The sequence below is a fragment of the Oenanthe melanoleuca genome, chromosome 2 (genome assembly GCF_029582105.1).
Source record: "Oenanthe melanoleuca isolate GR-GAL-2019-014 chromosome 2, OMel1.0, whole genome shotgun sequence".
NCBI lineage: Eukaryota > Metazoa > Chordata > Aves > Passeriformes > Muscicapidae > Oenanthe > Oenanthe melanoleuca.
This window is the reverse complement of record NC_079335.1, coordinates 112,969,032-112,988,639: the sequence shown is the minus strand read 5'-3', so window position 1 is coordinate 112,988,639 and position 19,608 is coordinate 112,969,032. Positions and strand designations below refer to the sequence as shown.

The window sequence follows — 19,608 nt, the reverse complement described above, 5'->3', positions numbered from 1 at the left end:
ATCTCTGAATAAAGTTACTCAGTTGTGCATGTGTTCCCATAATTAACTCCCAGGCTGCTTTACATCATCCCTCTCTCTCTATTTCATTCACATACTGGCAGTATATTGTGTCCTGGGTTAAATTTGAGAGGTGCAGGTTGCTTTTATTCATTCCCTATCTTCATGTTTTAGGTAAACACAGGCAAATCTCTCGAATTTTCCTGTGTCATATAAATGAAATGCTAGATCTTAATTTTCTATTTCGTTTCCATGCACACTTGTATTGAAAATTTTCAATGGTAATGACTCATGATCAGACTGGGAGATATTTCCATACAAGAGTATGTTGGGTATGTATCAGACCACAGGGAACTGTAGGTAGTGGTTTTAATTAATGCATGAAGAGAAAGCTGTTCTTTTGAAGGGATACAAATTAATGCTGTGAAGAATGAGGGAAAACTACCAAGGCTGAGACATTTTTTTGTAAATAAAGTGCAAACTTTATGGCCAGAGCAGGTTAGTTCATTTTTGTATTTGGAAAGACATGCATTTGATGGTCTCTCTCATACCACAGGTTGTCTGCTATGGAGTGAGGACAGTGATTCCAGGTCATATCAGGGTTACTCAGTCTTCCCTAAGAGAGTGAGGAGGGACTGGAACAGCTGAGAACTGGAACAGAGAAGTTGAGAGAGTTCCATCCCTGGAAGTGTCCAAGGCCAGGTTTGACAGGGCTTTGAACAACCAGGTCTAGTAGAAAGTGTCTCTGCACCATGGCAGGAAGGTTGGAACTAGATGATCTTTAAGGTCTAGTTCGATGCAAACCATTCTTTGATTGTATAAATGTGTCAGACTTTACCCAGAGAACAAGATCATTATTAACCATAAGGTGTTCTGAACTCTATCTAATGCTGTGCTCTGACTATCCTGATTTTAGGAAATAATTCTTCACCAAAAGTGTTATCAAGCTTGTAACAGGCTGCCCAGGGAAGTGGTTGAGTTACCACCTCTGAAAGTGTTTGAAAGAGACATTAGAGTGGCACTCGGGGATATGGCTTTGTTGTGGGATTTGCAATTAGTGATTGTGAATTGATGATCCAAAGGGTTTTTTTCAAATTGCATTATTTTAGGATTTAATGAATTTGCTTTGAAGGAGTGCAGACATATGTTTGGTATCAATTTAGGCAGTAAAACTGACGTTCCAGTTCTCTTGCATTGTTAGGACAACATACACCTATGAAAGTTTGTCAGAAGTAGTCAGGGTTTATATTTCTGATTTATACCTAGATTTTTTTTTTTTCCAAAGGGGACAAGGAAAGAGTTATGCCTCCATTTTCTATTAACCTTAAGTAGATAATTGAAGCCCCATGCTCTTGTAAAAATACAACAGAAAAAAACAGAGTTACAAAGACATTTGTGTCTGATTGTGGTTTCTTTTACTGCAACCTTCCCTCACAAGATTGTAAGAAGGCTTAAGCTGTTAGGAGGCTAATGTTAAGCTTAGCAAAGAGTTGTTGTGTTGTGTTATTTTCTTTTCTTAGACAATCTTTTGTAATTGTTATGTCTGATAGTTGTGGTACTATTCCTATCTTCATTTGAAAGGAAAACAACCAGAAGGACAGCAGTAAGAGCTAAAATATGTATTACCACTTTTCTGACAAAGGGGAGATAAGACTAAATTGAAAGCATCCTTTTTTAGAGCTATCTTGGGGAGGGGATTGCCATTACACAGGAGGGCGTGTGTAGAAGCAGCAGGAAATAAACCCCAAAATCTGGGATTTTTCTAGAACAAGATTTCTCACTGTATTTGGGGAGATGAGGAATCCTTTTGTTTTTAAAAATGGCACAAAAATAAGCCAGATGTATTAATGTGACTTTCTGCTTATGCTTGATTTTATACTTGCATCTTTTTTTTCTATGATCAGCCATAGAAAGAAGTAAAAAATCAAGTCTGTCAGGTACCTAAATTTTTGAAGAACCAGAGAGAAACAGATGGGACTTTATAAAAAATGAGCTGTCTCTTCCAGAATAGTGAGCTGTGAACTGAGTATGACAAGAAAAGAGGGAAGGTTACAGAAAATAATCACACACATAGAGACACACCTGGTGAACAATGTAGTTTGCTAAGGCTCGGGATTGCTTCCTTTCCTGAAGGCACTGGGAGATCAGAAAGTGGAATTCAAAGTTGTCATTCACTTATTTATGTTATAAGCTACTGACATGTGCTCTGATGGTATCTTATCTTCACTATAAATTCTTTTTTTCACTTGCAATAACAACCATAAAACTATTTTTGCCACTTATGGTTAGTAAGAAAATTATTACTTCATAATTATTGTAATGCTTTCCTTATTGATTCATGCTTTTCTGTCTCTTGGAGTTGAGTGACTCCCAATATTAACATAGAGATAGCATTAATCCTTTGCAAATAGTGTAATCAGCATGTGATGGAGGTCACTTGCTGTGAAAATATGCAATTGGTGTGATTCTAAGTGCCTTATCAAGTCACACAGCCTGAGCAGGTTAGTGAGTACAACATCCTTGGTGAATGAAATGCTGAGCCTAGGTAGGAGAGATAGAATCTGTTTAAAGCCAAAAATTATCAGACAGCTGGCACATAAAATTTACAACCTTACAAGGAAACCTGTCCTCATTTAAAGGGTGGATAGAAAGTGAAGCTTTGTTTCAGTAAATATATGGGAAAGAAAAACAATAACTGAATATGTGTACATCAACTCTTTCTATAATCTCATGGCATTCTGGAAAGAGATGGAATTTTACACATGTTTCAGCTCAGTGCTCAGCATATGAGAGAAAGGCAATACAAATTTTAGGAGCTATAAAGAAGAAACCTGAAGGCAGTATTACACCATGGTATCGGGCAACCGTGTATCCATAGCATGTTATTCTGCAAATAGCCAGGATATTTTTAACGAATATATTTAAAATGGCATGGGTGATCTGTAAAGAGAAGACTTCCAAGATTGACCAGAGGTAGAGAGATCCACTTCCATGCTGTAAGAGCCTCGTGTTGCTGGGGATGTTGGAAGCACTCAAGGAAACTCCACCTGAATGCAGTTCAGTGTGGGTCTCTCAACATCTCATCACCAAGGCTGGTCCATCTGCCAGCATGGGCTGCCTCAGGCTCTATGGGCTGAGGACAGGGACAGGAATTAGATATGGTACAGCCTGAGGAGGAAGCCTTTAGCTAAAGCATCTCAAAAGCATTGATGGCCAAAAGCTCAAGAAAGGTGTTTTCCCAGCCTGCCTCATAGCTGGTCTGAATTTTATTGACTACTTTTGGATGCAGTAGTGTAAACTGAGTGACCTCATATAACATGGCTGTTTAGGTTGAAAAAGGGCAAAAAGAGAGGCCTGTAAATAGTCTTAAATATAATTTCAAAGTCATATGACAAAATCAGGCTTCTATAGCTGAACAGTTCTACAGTGGAGACCAAATTAAATGGATTTAAATTCATTTTTCCTCAGAGAAAGATATAAGCACTTTGTACTTACCCAGAATTTAAGAAGACTTAAAATTTGAGTTTTAAGTGGTTTGATGATTGATTTTCTTTTTTTTAAACAATATTAATTTATTTGGGTGTTTTCTGAAATAATTTTTCAGAAATTATTTTTGTTGTACCTTTCTTCATTGTAGCTGACAACAGTATGTGTTGGAGATGGGAAAGCATGAGGCTTCTCCATCTGCCTCCTTCAACTTTTGAGTAGCTATTTGGCTTTGCAATGCAAAGGTTTTCCCTTCTTTATTTTACTTTTCTTTTTCCCCCTTCTAGTTACTGACAAGTTAAAAAAATCCTCAACTAGAGAGTGCTCTTGGATGAATTACACAAAAACTTCTTCACCGAGAAGTTCGGAAAATTTTTCCTCCTACACATTTTGTTGTGTATGGTTTTGTGCTGTTAAGCCAAAAATACATCATTCTCCTATAATACAAATCTTTCTTGCTTTTCTAGGCAGGTTTCAAGATGTAGCTATTTTGCTTGCTTCTAATTTCTGGCTCTGCTAATTAGTTTTGTGTTTTGTTAAATTCTTTTCCTCCTTAATTTGTATGCATTCAATTGGCTTTAATTAAACCTCCTTGACAGACAGCGTCTTCCTTTAGTCCCATAATTTCTTTTTTCTTAATCCTGACACATCACAAAAAGTCTGCTTTCATTTACTCTGGCATCAATTCACTGTAATTCCACCAGAGTGACTGGAATTACTTTGAATTTACTGCTTTATAAGCAAGAACAAAATTTGTTCCCATGATTGACAATTACAGACATCTGAATGGAGGTAAAAACCACAAACCTTTCCAAAATAATCTTCAGTCTTTACTCTTAATGGGTTTCATGTCACCAAGGAATATGTCAAGTGATTTTACCAGTGGCCATGTGGTGGGAAAAGAAATCTAAATGCATGAATGTAGGAATTGGTTATTACTAATGAGCAAGCTTACAAATTAGCATATTCTGACATAATGGAAGCCTAGTGCAAGTCAGACTCTCCATTTTTAAAAAGTACACTGCAAGGGATTTTCTTTTTGTGAAGTGAGAGAGAGAGTAGGACCACCTCAAGGATATTTTCAGTGGTTACTTCTAGGCATCCTTCCCACTGGTCAGTAATCTCTACTTTCTGAAACAGTAGAAAGTACATTTATCTTATCTGTGAAATCATGTGTTGCAACTACTTGCTTCTGAGTTGTGTGGAGGCATTTTACAATTAAAACCTTACAGTGACTTTTATTTCCCTTCAGGAGAGGGGGGTTTTGTTTCTTTGCTGCAAAATATTAAGTAAAAGAAAAGGTGTGCATAATATTTACATTTCTACCATTGTCTGAAATGTCAGAAGTTCAGGTCCCAAAGGTTAAAGTGTTATTTCCTGATCTTTAATGAACTCTCACTTCTGCTCAGCAGAAAAATGGAAAGGAAGAGGAAGAGCAGGATCACATTTTGAGTCGGCGCGCAGAAGGAGTAGAGCTGTCCTTTATCACATCTCTGGACATCTACAAAGAAGAGAGAAGAACAAATTAAAAATTAATAATGTAGGTGAAATTCTTTTCTTTCCCTCCACCCTCCCCTCCCCCTACAAAAAAAGTACTCTTTGCACTATCTATAAAAAAGAATTGAAAGTGTAAAAGGTCAGTGAGTACATAATTTTACAGTAACAAGGATTTTAATGCTTCTCACTGAAGTGTATTTCTGCCTACTGTGGTGTTTGTTACCATATAGCAAGATAGTGCATTTAATTATACTGTGAACAGACATTAAATGCCATGAAAGCCACATTATAAAATTTCTCAGAACTTAGATTCCACAGGTTCTCAGGTTTTAAGTTCCAATTTACCTTGTCATCTCAATTATTTTATCTCAATTATAAAAAAAAAGAAGAAGAGACTTAAGGTCTTACTCTAGCTGAAACTCTTAATGTTATTAAGCTTCAAAAGGCCACACTTCATTTAGGCAAGTTTTCATGGGAGTTTCTCCAACTTTATGCTGTGATATTTATCTTTTCATTTCCTAATTGAAGTAGTAATGGTAATGTTTCTTTCTTCAAATTAATTCTCTATTCCCCCAGTAACTATAACTAATGAGTAAGATCACAAAACATGCTGTGAATGTTGCTAACACTAAATCAAACCATAGACAAACCAACAATATAGCAATAGAATGAGTTCTAAAGAAATGTTAATGAGAAAAAATAACTCTCCTGCTTTGTGCAGTACAAATTAAAAGTAAAAAAAACTTGGTATAGATTAATTACATGAAAATACACAACTGGTATATATGTCATGGGCCATACAGCCATTTCCATTGAATTTAAATATTAAATGTTGGAAGAAGATTAAATGTTGAAAAAATAGTAATTTTTTTAAAAGTTACAATTTTTATGTTGAAGAAACATAACAATAATTTTTAAAAAACACCTGAAAAGTTTGACAAAGTCTTTCAGCAATATTTTCATTGTATAGTACCATGATAATTTTTTTAGGAACATGACTTAAATAGTTTTTGATGACTTACCTGTACTGTCAAAATGCTCTTGCAGATGCTATCTTACCATCTTAAAACATTTATTCAGAGACTAATATACTAGCTTTAGTAAAATCTTTGGAGCTATGGACTGGAAATAATATGAGGAATGCTTTATTTTTTATGATTAAAAAATGGGCTGACTCTAAGAACAGTGAGAATTCAGCTGCTTAGATTCATGAATAAGAACCAAGAATACAGAAGGCGATGACATCAAGATTTCAAAGGAAACACAAAGAGAAAGGCTGTGACAGACAAGGCAAATGTAGTTAAGTCTATGGTTATGCAGGTTTTGTCTTTTTGATTTCATAGTGAGCAACTTCAAGATCAAAAGTAATCTTAGCTTGCTGAACGCACAATATTGTTTTGGGAGCTCTTTGTTGCTGGAGCAGCATTAACCAAGAGCACAGTAACAGTGAGCAAGAATTTTGTTAGTAAATAATGCAAGGCAGGTCAAGTCCCACATGCTGCTTTTTGGGAGCGTAGGTGCTTTTTGTTAAAGCTGTGAGAGGTGAAAGCTAAGAATTTTGACAGCTTAACACTGAAAACTTGGTTGCATAAAACGGTGATAAGACACAGACTCAAGACAAAGCTTAGTTGGTGACAAATGTAGTCAGTTCTGAAGCCATATTATGATAGATTGTTTGATTTAGATCAGGAGGGCAATTTTAAATAAAATCAAAATGTTATTCCTACTAATTGTGCTTTCGTTCATATGAACTGGATTCCTGCAGGTGAAACTAAACCAGGAGAGGTGCTCCAAGTACTGGAGCTGTTCAGTCCATAGGACCAGGCTAGAGATAGTCTGAAAGAACCTCCTTACAGCTCTCTGTGTGGGATGTTGTCTTCAATACCAGCTGCTTCTTTCTGTGTATTCCTATTTACAGTACTATACAAAGCCCTCAGCTATACATCCAGTAGAATAACACTGCTCTGCAGTGAGAATTATCTCAAGAGAGGAAGAAAGAGTTTGTCAGAGGCAGTCTCCTCTTACTCCATTTAATCTGTAACTTATTAGTCTTCTTCCTGCCTCAGCATTCATAAAACCTATTCCATGAACAGAACCATCTGTATAAATAAATGTGAGGTCTAGGTTTGGAAAAAAGGTAGCATTTGTTCTTGTCTGAATATGGGTATGTCATATATTATTATGATTTTTTTTACAAAAAACATCAACCATCTAAGTGCTGCATTGCAAGAAATGCTTCTGTGTAGTCACATTATTGTTTTGTCTAATTTAACATTTTTTCTCTCTTTTTCAGAATGTTTTCGTAGATAAACCAGCATTTCCAGAATACAAAGTTTCAGATGCAAAAAAATCCAAATTCATATTGCTGCATTTTAGCACTTTTAAAGCTGGCTGGGACTGGCTTATTTTACTGGCAACGTTTTATGTTGCTGTGACTGTACCTTACAATGTTTCCTTTATTGGCCATGATGAGCTGTCTACAACTCGAAGCACAACTGTCAGTGACATTGCAGTGGAAATTCTCTTTATCATTGGTAAGATACGTTTGGGATCTCTTTTCTGACATTTACGGTTTTGCAGAATGAATAATATTTTAGAAAAGGAAATAATCATCCCTTTCATGACTTTTAAGAAAATCAATTTTAGCTGTATGGCTTGATATTTTGTCTGAACTTTAGATCACTGGGGTTTTTTGGGTTTTTTTTGACACTTTAAATTGGTTTAGGTAGTTCTGCTTTTACTGTAAAGGAACTTTTGTTTTCAACAAGTCCCATTGTTTCACCCTAGAGATGCCTAAAACCTTCCCACTATAGGGATATGCCCTGGAATTGCTGCAGTTTTGTTCACAATCTATGGGTTGTTTTTTTTTATTTCACATCTAGAAGAGTTATGGAGCACAAAACAAATAGGTATTTTTAAATTTCGATGTAAGATTAAAAATCATATTGCAATAACACACATGTACAACACCAATATGCTGTATTGGAAACTGGGGCAGAATTTGGGATGTTCAAGTTTGTCATCTGATCCATTCTCTAAACTTTTGAGATGTATTTATTTCTTGTATTTTGTAAGAATCGAAAAGGAGAGAAGGCACCTAAAAATGGCTTTTCTAATTTTTTGTAGTATCTTTCTAAAATTTATTTATAAATATTGAAAAGAATCCCTGAATAAACAGATTTTTCCCAAAGATTTTACTATTATAATACCACTCAGTGCTGTCACACTGATAAACCAGAGCTCAGATCTCTTGCTACTTGCAGGTGGAGAAGCTATTATTTTTAAGAAATAAGTCAAGTTGGGTGTGTCTTTCTTGAACATGAAAAGGGTTTGGATGGGTTTGGATGAGAGAGAAAGAGAGCAAAAAACCCAATAAAATAATTTTCAGGTTTGAAATTTATTTTCCACTTCAATCTTCCCTATTTTTTCAAAAAAAAATATAGCTAGTTCAAATATTAGAAGCAACATTGCAATCTTCTCTAGGACTAAAGAAAATTGAAACACCATAAACAATTGCTACTAAGCAATTACTCAGAAGATCTTCTTTAAAAATTTTGAAAATTTCCATATCAGTTTTATTGTAGACAGTAAGACTGATAGGTGGTATGGCTGATGGAAGAATCAGATATTATGATGAATAAATATTTTTTTCCTCCTTTGGTCATTGCTTTGTCATTAGAGTTAAGGTCTAAATTTCCATTTTATGTTCACTATTAGATCTTGGTGGACTCTTTCACATTAATGCAAACAATTCACATCCAAAGATTCTCAGGCACTTTGGTAAGAAACTTGCATTCTGTAATGCAAATCATCAAGGATCTTCCTGTGTCTTGTGTAAAAAGAGTGAGGTTATGACTCTAGTCAGTCATAAATTAATGTTACATTATTAATACTAAAGCAAATAATCCCACTTGATGTACCTGGGTGACTTTGTAAAAAAAGTAGACTCAAGGTTACAATATTTTGATAATGGTGCAAATAACTGGTTTGTGTTATAAATGTGTTTGTTTGAATGTAAGCACAAGAGAGTGTAATCTGTATTTAACTGATTTATGTGCTATAGCATTCATTCAAAACAAGACAGATGGTGAACTGCTCAGTGTAACTTTTCTGGCTGTATATTTTGCTGGAAATATGGAGTCTTCAAAGACACAGCTCAGATAATAGAATAGCTAAATAAGAGAAATAAAGCAAAGAAGATTTTCTGTAAATTTTACTTCATATTTTCCAGTTAGATTTTTAGGTCTGTAGTCTAGGAAATCAAACTATGGCTGTAACTAAATGCATTCAAAGAAATGTGCATGGAGCACTAGAAGAGACTTTGACTAATCATGTTACTGGTAACCACAACACTGTACTGTAGAATACCAATATTCCTCCCCCAGAATTTGAATAATGGCTCAATTTTCCCCAGAATAATTTTTTTCTAAGGTTATTATCCGATTTAAATCTCCATCTCTGAGGAAAGGTTTATGGAGTATTTTCAGGGCATTGTCATACTGCATTTAAATCCCTGCAGTGAATTTAAAGAAACTAGTGCGTTTATGATCATCTCTCCATGGTCCCTTGTCTGTTAAAATGTTGAATTAATATGTCTCAGAACGTGTATAACTATATTGAAAGTCGTAAGACTGACAACATACTTAAATTTAAGCATAAGTTTCTGGGCATTTGTTACACTGTGGCTCTGACAAGCACATCTTTGATGGATGAGCTATGTGCTCTGAGAAAAGTCAATGAGAAATGTTGAAAAAAAATCTGTCTGATATAAGATGTTCAGTTGTATTACAGCTTCTTAGGCACAGACTGAGGTATCACAAAAGCAGTCATGGATTGGAGAAACAGAGAGTATCTTCTTTGATTTTATATATATTTCTGAGAACATGGAGTAATACTCCTTTTATTAACACAGTTTGCATAAGCACTCATTTGGACTTGAGGAGGTATTTTGTTTTTAGCTGTGTTATCCAAGGCTGACTGTATTCTCAGGCATTTGTTGTGACTCTTGGGGATGGTTCTGTGGATGGCCAGGAACTGGGCCTGATGATCCTTGCAGGTCCCTTCCTACTCAGTTTATTCTGTGACTCTCTGATGTGTGCCAACCTGTGCTTAAGCAGGATAAAAATAGATATGGAAGTGTTCTTCTGACTTGGGGTGCTTACAAGAGCATTGATATGAATTAAATTATTTATGAGAAAAGCATCTAGCTAGAGGTTTAACTGCTTTAGCCTTTAAAGTTCCCTAAAACACAGACAGGAGATAAAAAATAATAACAGCCCACTTTGTGACACCTTCAGGGAAGGAGATGAAGGGAGAACATAATTAGGTCTTCTCACATGAAACTTAATTTTTCACTTGATGTTTCCTGTGATAACTTGTGTGAAGTTTTATTTGAGTGTACTTCCATTATCTGTTTCCCTTTGTTATGTGTGCAAGCATTCTCTGACATCTCCCTGTAAATAAATCTTTTGCTCCCTCTAACAAAAGATAGAGTAGAATTAGTTTAGTTTTAGAATTTTTTGATTGTCTTATGTATTCAAAACCCATAAAGAGGTGCAGAAAAAAGCTTGTTAGCCTTAATGCATTTTTAAAAACTCATTAAAAATATCCTAAGTGTTTTATCTGGTGAGGGCTATTACTTGCTTTATTGCACTATTTGCTTCAAAGTTTATTTGCATGGACAGTATCTGGGTCCTTCATTTCTGGATAGGCATGTCTGGGAGCCTGAATATCATTACTTCTAAGAAGCATAATGGATCTTGATTGCTTAAAGTTTTCCTTCTTCTGGAGGAAAAAAGGCAGGAGAGCCTCTCACCAAGTTCACTCAATTTAATTAGTAATAACTTTCCAAATGCATAACTTTTACTCTTCCATAACTATCCACTGCAGTATTTTTATTTCTGCAACAGTTTAATTCCAGTTTTCAGATATTGCCTTTCTTTATCTGTTTTGTTGTTGTTTTTTTTTTTTAATTTATTGAACATCTTGATAGAAGAAAGCACTAATACCTGAAAAATTATCATTATTTTATTGACTAGTCACAGGACTATTTGTATAGGAGGCCTTCAACAGGAGTTGAGATCAATGCAATGGTTCAGTGAAAATATACACAGGCTTTCTGGGAAATGCATTATTTGCTGAATAAGATCAAAAGGGTCTGAGTATGTTGTGTCTAAGGTGGCCAAGAGCAACTATAGAGAGAAGAACTCAATTTTCTATTTGAAGATCATCTAGTTTTTAGTGAAAGACAAACACTGGGTACTTATGACCATAAAATTATGCTTTTGATAAACAGACTGGAGAGTTATTTTAAGAGACTTCCTGCATTATACTACTTTGCCACCTGTGGGGGAAAAAACCATACCCATCCCTTCCTCCATTCTCCACACAGACACTTGCATTTGAAGACTTGATCTATGGCTTACACTTTCAAGAGAGAGAACTGATCTTGATTTACACTAAAATTCCCTTTCTTTGTATGTATATTTCTCTCTCTATCCCCCATTAAATAATATTTAACAATAATAATCACTGTTTTATCAGTGATTCTTTTTTATTTTTAAAGCAGAATGTTTAAAAGCAACAATGACTCAAAATCTTTCAAAAACTGTCTTAAATCATATGAATTTCTTGAGTCTCACACATTTAATATGTAGAGACTTAAAACTGTGGTATAAACCTTGTAGAAATTAATGTAATCATTCATGACTTAGTCATTCAAGTGTACATATTATTGTACTGAAAATAATATATGTTGAATGAAATTTGTTGGAATAAGATGAGGAAATATTAAATGCTATAAATTTTATTAGATTGCTTCAAAATGAAAGGCTTGTTTTCTTTTTTCTTTCATCTTCTTTTTCATTATTATATATATATATATATATATCTCATTTCCTATCTTTGCAAATGCACAGAAAGTCATATAAAATAATTTCTATGTCTGGGAACCACACATGTAAGAAAACTTCCACATTTTGAGAAATGGCAGTGTTTTGAATTTTGAAAGTGTGGTTTCAGACTGTAATATTCTAAAATTCACGAAAGAACCAAGAGAGTGGTTTGAAATTATATCTGGGAATTTATTTCTAAGCAACAAATGGTCTCATCTGTGATTGCATATGAACCAGCATGTAAACAGATAGACTCTCATTGTTAATACACCTAATATTTGAAGGAGAAGATCAAAAGAAAATGTTCATGGTCTATGGATTATGTAAAGTGCAAAATATAGACCACAGTAATGTTGACAATTTTTCCAATAACCTTCCTTGCATACTTGTAAGGAGAAGACATGCTTGTCTGCACACAAGATGCTGTTTCCAAGCACAAAATCATCAACCCTGACCTAAGGCAGAAAAGTGTAAGCCACAAGAGATTATTTCATGGAAGTATTTCTGTATCTTCAGGTAGATAGAATATTATGGTAATGGAGGCACCCTGAAAATTTTACTTGTATTGCCTCTACTAACTCCTCTTCATTAGAGCTAAAATCAAAAGTTGTATTTTTCATTTACTATCCTATAATACAATGGTAATACAATGTTGTATTTTTCAGTAAGATTAAAGTATTTTAATTAACAATCTAGGTAATTTCCAAGGAAATTATTTGATGTTTAATAGTTTACCACACTTCTTTTGAATTAGCATGTGGTCTTTTTCCCTTTTTTGTATGATTTATGACTATTGTCTATGTGAATTGATGTCAAACTGCATGGGGTGAGTTCTGAGAAAAATATTTCAGATTTTTCTTCTTAACTGCTCAAAAATTGGAAGTGAATGAAGCAGTTATGCCACTGCCCAATGAATATTTTAATGATTTGAGCTTTACTTTGTTCTCTGCAACATTTGTGTGAAGTAAAATCTGTTCATGAAGTACCCAACAACCATGTCTGCTTCACACAAGTTGAATTTAGTGAAAAGTTACATCATATGATTGAGGTTTCTCCACTCTTTGGAATTACTTCTTTCTGTTATATTTTTGCAGGTTCTATTTAGAAAATTGCCCATGTAGAAACTTTCACAATTCTGCAGGCACACATACTAGCTTCTTTTCAAAGCTGAGCTAATAGTTCATTTTTCAGAGATATTTCAAATTCTTTGCTTTTCTTTCAAGACTCCAAAACCTGTAGCTTCCTTTGTAGAAAATTCAATAAAACATATTTTAGCTATTCAATATGTTCGGGGATTGGGTCAGTTTCCAAAAGATACAGCACAAAAAGTCTTTCCAGTTTAGTATGTTATTATAATGGTCATGATATGTGATGCTTTTCTGGTGTGTCAGCTGCTAAGGGACTGAGATTAACTAATCACAGTTTAACACCTTCAGAGTCAAAGAATGCAACTAAAAAGGGCAAACTTCAAAGGCTAAAAATCAAAGAAGCAGGTGAAAGAAGTAACCCCTCTGTCTTGACATTGGTGATTCACATCAACAGCAGCCAAAGTATGATGTTTGATATAACAGAACATGTTAGTGCATTATCATTGGCCATCTCCTTCTGGAGAAAGTGACTTTTGTTATAAAAATACCCACTCATGAGATGCCTTCAGATTTCTTTTTTTTTTTTATACTGATAGATAATTTACCCCCAAAAAACAGTATTTCCACTTGGATGTAGCTTTGATGTCACATTACTTTCCACTGTAAAAACAAATAATAAGGAAAAGCAAATCAGACTGTCAGTTACAGATGGATTTTGGGAGTCAGTTCTGCTACGATCCATCATGCCCCAAAATGGATTTTCGTCCATTAAAATCACTGAAAATGTTGATTATTTGACGAACTTGAATGAATCAAGGCTGAGAACATACATCATAGCACTGCCTTAGGACAGGGACTGTGCCACTCCTCATGTACTGTGCAGTGATAAGCAACATGGTCAAATGGTAAATAAACTCCTCTCACTGGAGATATTTCAGGTAAAACAGCTCAGTGTGTTCAACTGTGACTTTAACAGCAAAAAGTCTCTGAGTAATAGTTACTCCATGCTAGCAGAAATCTCTTATTCAGATGCCCATCATGTTACATAATATCATGTGAATTGTGGTAAAGATTTTAAGAATTTGTAGCTCTTAACCATGTTCCTGTTGTTCATCTGAATTCTAGTTGTCCAGCTAAACCACAAGACTTCTAAAAAAGAGCTTTTTTCAATGGTGGTATAATGTGGCTCTAAAATGTGTTTTCCAGACTCTGTGACTGCCCACACAAACGAAATAGGATTATTGGCACAATATTCTGAAGTGCTAGTGACCAGGAGAAAATTCTATTTGGGGCTGCACCCAAAGGAAAATAGGAGGGAGAGGTATACTTGATAGCCATTTTACATTTTTAAATCTACAGTTGCTTAAGGGCTAATTCTAATCCCTTTCCATAATTATATTTAATGATAATACTCCTCAATGAGATTTTCTTTTTCTGTTTAAGCAGTGGAAGAGAACAAATTTTTCTACTTAACGAAACACCATCCTAGCAGTACAATGATGGATCTTGATATTCCATTCTAGATATCAAGTCCATTAGGATCTAGACCTCATATCTCGGGATACTTAATTTCTTTCAGTTTTAGCAGTTCATCATTTGGTCCAACTTCTTTCTTCTCACTGTTACACCTGAGACTTCAGTTATATGTAGTTTTGTATGATCTTTCAGTTTTCTAAGATTCTGACAAGAACTAGAAATTGTTACCACCTAGTTGAATCTTAAATAAAAGATGTCATTTTTAACACATGTAGTAAAGAAACTGCATTCGGATAAAGCACGTTTTCCTGAAGGACATCAACTCTTCTTCAAAGACCTTAAAGAATCTACAACTGTACTTATGGCTTGTAAACTACACATTTCTATTTTGGAGGTTTTTTTCATCAACCTGCAGAATTTACATCTCATTAACTGTTTGGTTTTTGCTACCTCCTGACTCTTATTATATACACTGGATTGTAATTTAGCTTGTAATATGACACAACCTTGTTTTACTGCTTCAGTCCAAAATTAGATAAGAAGTATGTATTGAACACATCTGGATTTTCTATGAGATTATTATTAGCTTCTCTTGTAATGACATGACATTATTTACTAAAAAGGAACTAAAGTTCCTAATAGTGTTTCTTTCCTAAAACTGTAATTTTCCTTCACCATGGACACCAGTGATTTCTTTCTCAAACAGGTCTAGGTTTTCACTACTATTTTTCTCTAGTTTGCATTGGTTGTTACTTAAAATACGTTCACCATTTGATATAACTTTCTAAAATAGAAGAAAAAATACTGTTCCTCCAGCAGCTGCAATAGGCTTTTATTGAGACATAATTTTGATTATATTATTTATGTAGTGTGCGTTTGATTATATTTTATATATTTATTACATAAAATCCCTACATTTTAGTAGCTAATTTAGTGGTACTTAACCTCTGCTGTGCTTTTTTTTTCTTGTAAATTTTATTTGATTTCATAGTGGCTCAAGTTCTTATGCAATAATATGAGCATTACTTTCTTTTCCTACATAAACCAAATTCCTTCTCCCTCACCTGAACATGTCAGCCCCTGAAAGAAAGTCATCAAGCTAATTGTGATTTTAGATGTCTGGAAGGAAATTACTGAACTGAAAAATCACACTTTCATTTGAATAAATTGTTCCTAGGCAATTTGTTAGGAACATCTATGTTTATCTCAGCAGAAGAATAGAAAAAATAAGAGTTTATATAGGGACAGATAAATTCTTCTTCAAACAATATGGCACTTACATTTTCTAAAAACTTTCCTAAAAGCTCTCTGGCCAGATTCTAATATCATCATCCTTCTTATCATTAAATACAATTTGCTAAAACAATCAGATAGATAAAAGAGCCTGGACTTTGGGGAAAATATTACTAGCTAAGGACAACCAATCACATAAAGAAAAGTGAAAAAAAATACAAGAAATTAGAGATGAGTCAGTCATACCATCTAGGAGAGGGAGATAATGTAGAAAACTGTCTTCTGTGAAATTCAATGGGGTTAACATACCTAAATCATCTAGTTCTTAAGCACAGGTCTGAATGACTGCAGTCTAATAAAACATCACTTCTTATATGTATGCCACTTGCCCTAAAGGCACAGGGTTTTTCAATTTCATTTAGCTCCCAGTGAAAGACAATTAAACTGAGATATATTAAATTCCATTTTCTGAAGTTTAAGGCTTTGTCATGGGCAGCTATTGAATCACCTGACTAATCCTGATTTGTTATTCTGCTATAACTTGATCATATGTTTAATCCAAGCAGGATTTATTTTTTAACAATCAAGCCTAAAGAGAGAAAAAACATGTCACAGGGAAATCAGCTGCTTCAGGTAAAATAATCCTATTTATGGGTAAAGTGGCTCAGCTGGCCTCTAGATATCTATTTTTTAAGAGGGATTAGTAATTGAGACTATACAAAACACATATTGTGCTTTTAAAGTTTTACAAGGTGTATTGTATTGGAAAACATCTTGATTAATAGGTTAGCTTGATGACTATCAGTTTGTGGGTTTTGTTCCTTTTATATAATTTAGGAGACCAATCTGCATTATGTACTAAGCAACCTCCATTTTTTCATCATTTTTTTTTTCCCTTTGTTGAACACCAGTTCGAATTGGTGTTTTTGTACCATTCACTAGGTGAATGTGTCTGTGTGGGAATGTGTGGCATAAGAGAAATCTAGAGAGAGGCAAGGGTCAAGGATGTAGAAAGTCATACAGAGCTTTAGTCCAAGAGAGATCACCAGTTTCAAAACATTATGAACTTGCTTAGATGTCCCAGCTCTTTTATGCCCAGCTATGAAATAAGTTGGCTTTTCTTAGGAATCGAGCATTGCTAGGAAGTGGATTTCACACTGGAAGCTTGTGAAATAGAAAATAGTCACCAATACATGAGTAAAAGCCATTAGAACACTTAAATAAGGAAAGTAATTGTTTAGAGCTTTCCAGTTATATCATGCTATTGGCTAGAGGTGTTTGGAGTGAAAATATCACAGACCCATGTAGCCATGATAATTACAAACTTTGAAGACTTTTGGGTAATGATAGTCCCAGTGTTCTGGTGTTTACTACTGTGAATACTATGTAGGGGTTTAATGGGAGCAAGATATGTAAATAAATTAGGAACTGCAACTGTATATAGATAACAATTTTAAATACATTTCCCGGCTGAAAAAACTGGGGTTTGTTTTTATAAAAAATATATAATCTTTCAGTGTATCTTTGCATGAGTTTAAGAGATATCACATTTCTTACAAATTTTTTTTTAAGGAGTGTATGCCCATACGTTACCAGTAGTGGAAATAACAGACTGAGAGAATCCAGTCAGATGGAGCTAATTAGCCATGGGATCCAGCCAGGGGAAAAATCAGAGTCATAGTCTCACAAGTTCACTGTTTATTATCTCTGCATGCATCTTAAGGGCTTAGTGCCTAAAGGGGCTTCTGGTCTGTGTTGGGTTGGGTTGGTAGGGAAAGGTGATCAGTCTGCAGGGCAGGAACAGGACTCAAAAAGAGAAAGTGATTGCATCGGCAGGGAGCTGTGATCAGAGAGTGTGTGGAGCAGAAGCCCATTTTCCTACACAGTGTGCAAGGGTGATTTGATTCCTAGTTCCAAGCCTTTTGAAATTGGACATCTTGGGTTCTCCCTGTTGGGTGCTCTCAGGTCAAGTTTACTTTTGTGTTCAACAGAAAAAGAAATAACTCACTGCTTGGAAGACTGACACTCTTTGCTCAAAGTTCAGACACAGCAGTGTGTACAGAAATGAGTGGGGAAGGAGGAGATCATGACTGGTTTAAGACACATTGGTGTTTCTCAGCACAACTCTATCTGTGTTAAACACAGTGTAAGTCTTGTGAAAAAGGCCATGTAGTTAAACATTATTTAGGGACTTTTCTTAAAGTCATTAAGAAAGTCTAGACTTTATATTGAACTTTAATTTGCTTGAATCCTGACTTTTTTCTTTCTAATTTGAACTGAAATTTAATTATGTAACAAAATAAGAACCCAAGTTCTTCCTAATGAAGACAAAATTAAAGACATTTTACTCTTTTTTCCCTCTCTGCATCAAGAAAAATATAGTATTTTAGATTTGTGTGTGCTGTGCTTCCAGACAGCTGTAATGAGTTAAGCAGTTTGATATGTTCTGCTGTTCCTCCCGCTTTAGTTTTGAGTAACTTTGTAATGACATTTCTCATATCAGAGAAATTTGAATGCACTATTCTGATTTGAAGAGCACATGATGTGTGGCTCACAAGACCAGTTTAAGTGATGCTTTCTTATCTCACATTAAAAAAATTTGTTATAAAGTAAATTCAGAATTTTTTTTTCTTTAGTAATAACCTTTTCTATTAATGTTTGGGTTTTGTGTTATGAGAGGTGCTAAAGGAGGAGAGAGATTGCAGTCTTTGTCCCAGCCTGAAAGAAACATATCAAACAGAGCTTTAAACAAGAAGTTTGCACAGGCTGAAGTTTTTGTTAGAGCAAACTTAAAGATAGTATATTCAAATGTATCTCTTGTAGAAAAATTTTAACCCAGTAATTATCTAAATATATTCATCATTTCCTAAATGATTTAAGAATCAGCTCAGAGATTGACATCCCTCTCGCCTGGTTTACAGGTATAAACACAATTGTTGCCCTTCGTGTTGTAGGAAATTATTAAAACTCACCTCATCTCAGAGCGTTTGGAGCAAACTCAGCACTAGAGAAAACCATTAGTTTTGAAGCTCTCAATTTGTCTGGAATCACTGAAGATTCCAGATTTTACATTATTGATGCTTCTGTTGAATTTCAGATTATTCTTTCAATGGTCATCAATTCGTAGAGGCTACTGCACAGTAAGATAAACAAGCAATTACTAAAATATTAAATAGTACATTCATATTTTCAGAAGATATTATTAATGATAAGAAAACATTTATTTTAAAAAGAGGAGAAAGTCTTCTTTTAAAACAGAAGTTTTAAAAAAAACCTGTATATATAATATATGATTGCTACAAATAGTAAAATCTATCAGAACAAATAGTCTATTCTAAAATTGTGTTAAAGATTTTGTTGTGCTCTTAGAAGTTTTTTTACCTTAGGAGTTCTTTTTTTTTTTTTTTCCCTTACAGTTTTCTCAGTAAGTACTTAGTACAGCAGTAAAGCTGTAAATAAGATTGCCCAGATGAGGAAACTCTTTACACTCAACTATAGCTCAGAAAGTTGTCAAGAAATACAAGATGGATCACATTTACTTCCTGCCCTCTGGACTTTTATCTAATAAGCTGCATGCAGAAAGAAGCACTTAGCATTTCCGATTTTTTTTTTTATATATAGCTATTATCTGGCTGTTGCCCTAAATTGCTTTGATAGGAAAGCAGAAAAGGATGCAGTGCAGAAAAACCTCTAATCTCTTCAATCTTGACCAGTGAATTGCATATGCACATTGATAAGCCTTTGGTGTACTGGATGTACTTACATTTTAAGCAAGTTTTATCTCCTTTTCTGTTACAGCTTTAGTTGTTTCAGAGATGTTAATGGGCAATAAATAAGCAAATACTTCTTCTGACTTTGATAACTACACTTTGGAGTTTGTGAGATAAATGAGAAGTTTCAAAATACTAGTGATGCAAATATCTTTATCTTTCTTATCT

The 19,608-nt window shown here is 34.5% G+C and overlaps 1 protein-coding gene across 1 annotated transcript in view; it reads left to right on the top strand.

Annotated features, from left to right (window-relative positions):
- Window positions 1-19,608, top strand: part of KCNH8 (potassium voltage-gated channel subfamily H member 8) — a 173,326-nt gene that overhangs the window by 81,015 nt on the left and 72,703 nt on the right. Inside the window, exons 4-5 of the mRNA XM_056484401.1 lie at window positions 4,896-5,023; window positions 7,274-7,514. Of these exons, the coding sequence (XP_056340376.1) occupies window positions 4,896-5,023; window positions 7,274-7,514 (369 nt within the window). The remainder of the gene's footprint in view (window positions 1-4,895; window positions 5,024-7,273; window positions 7,515-19,608) is intronic.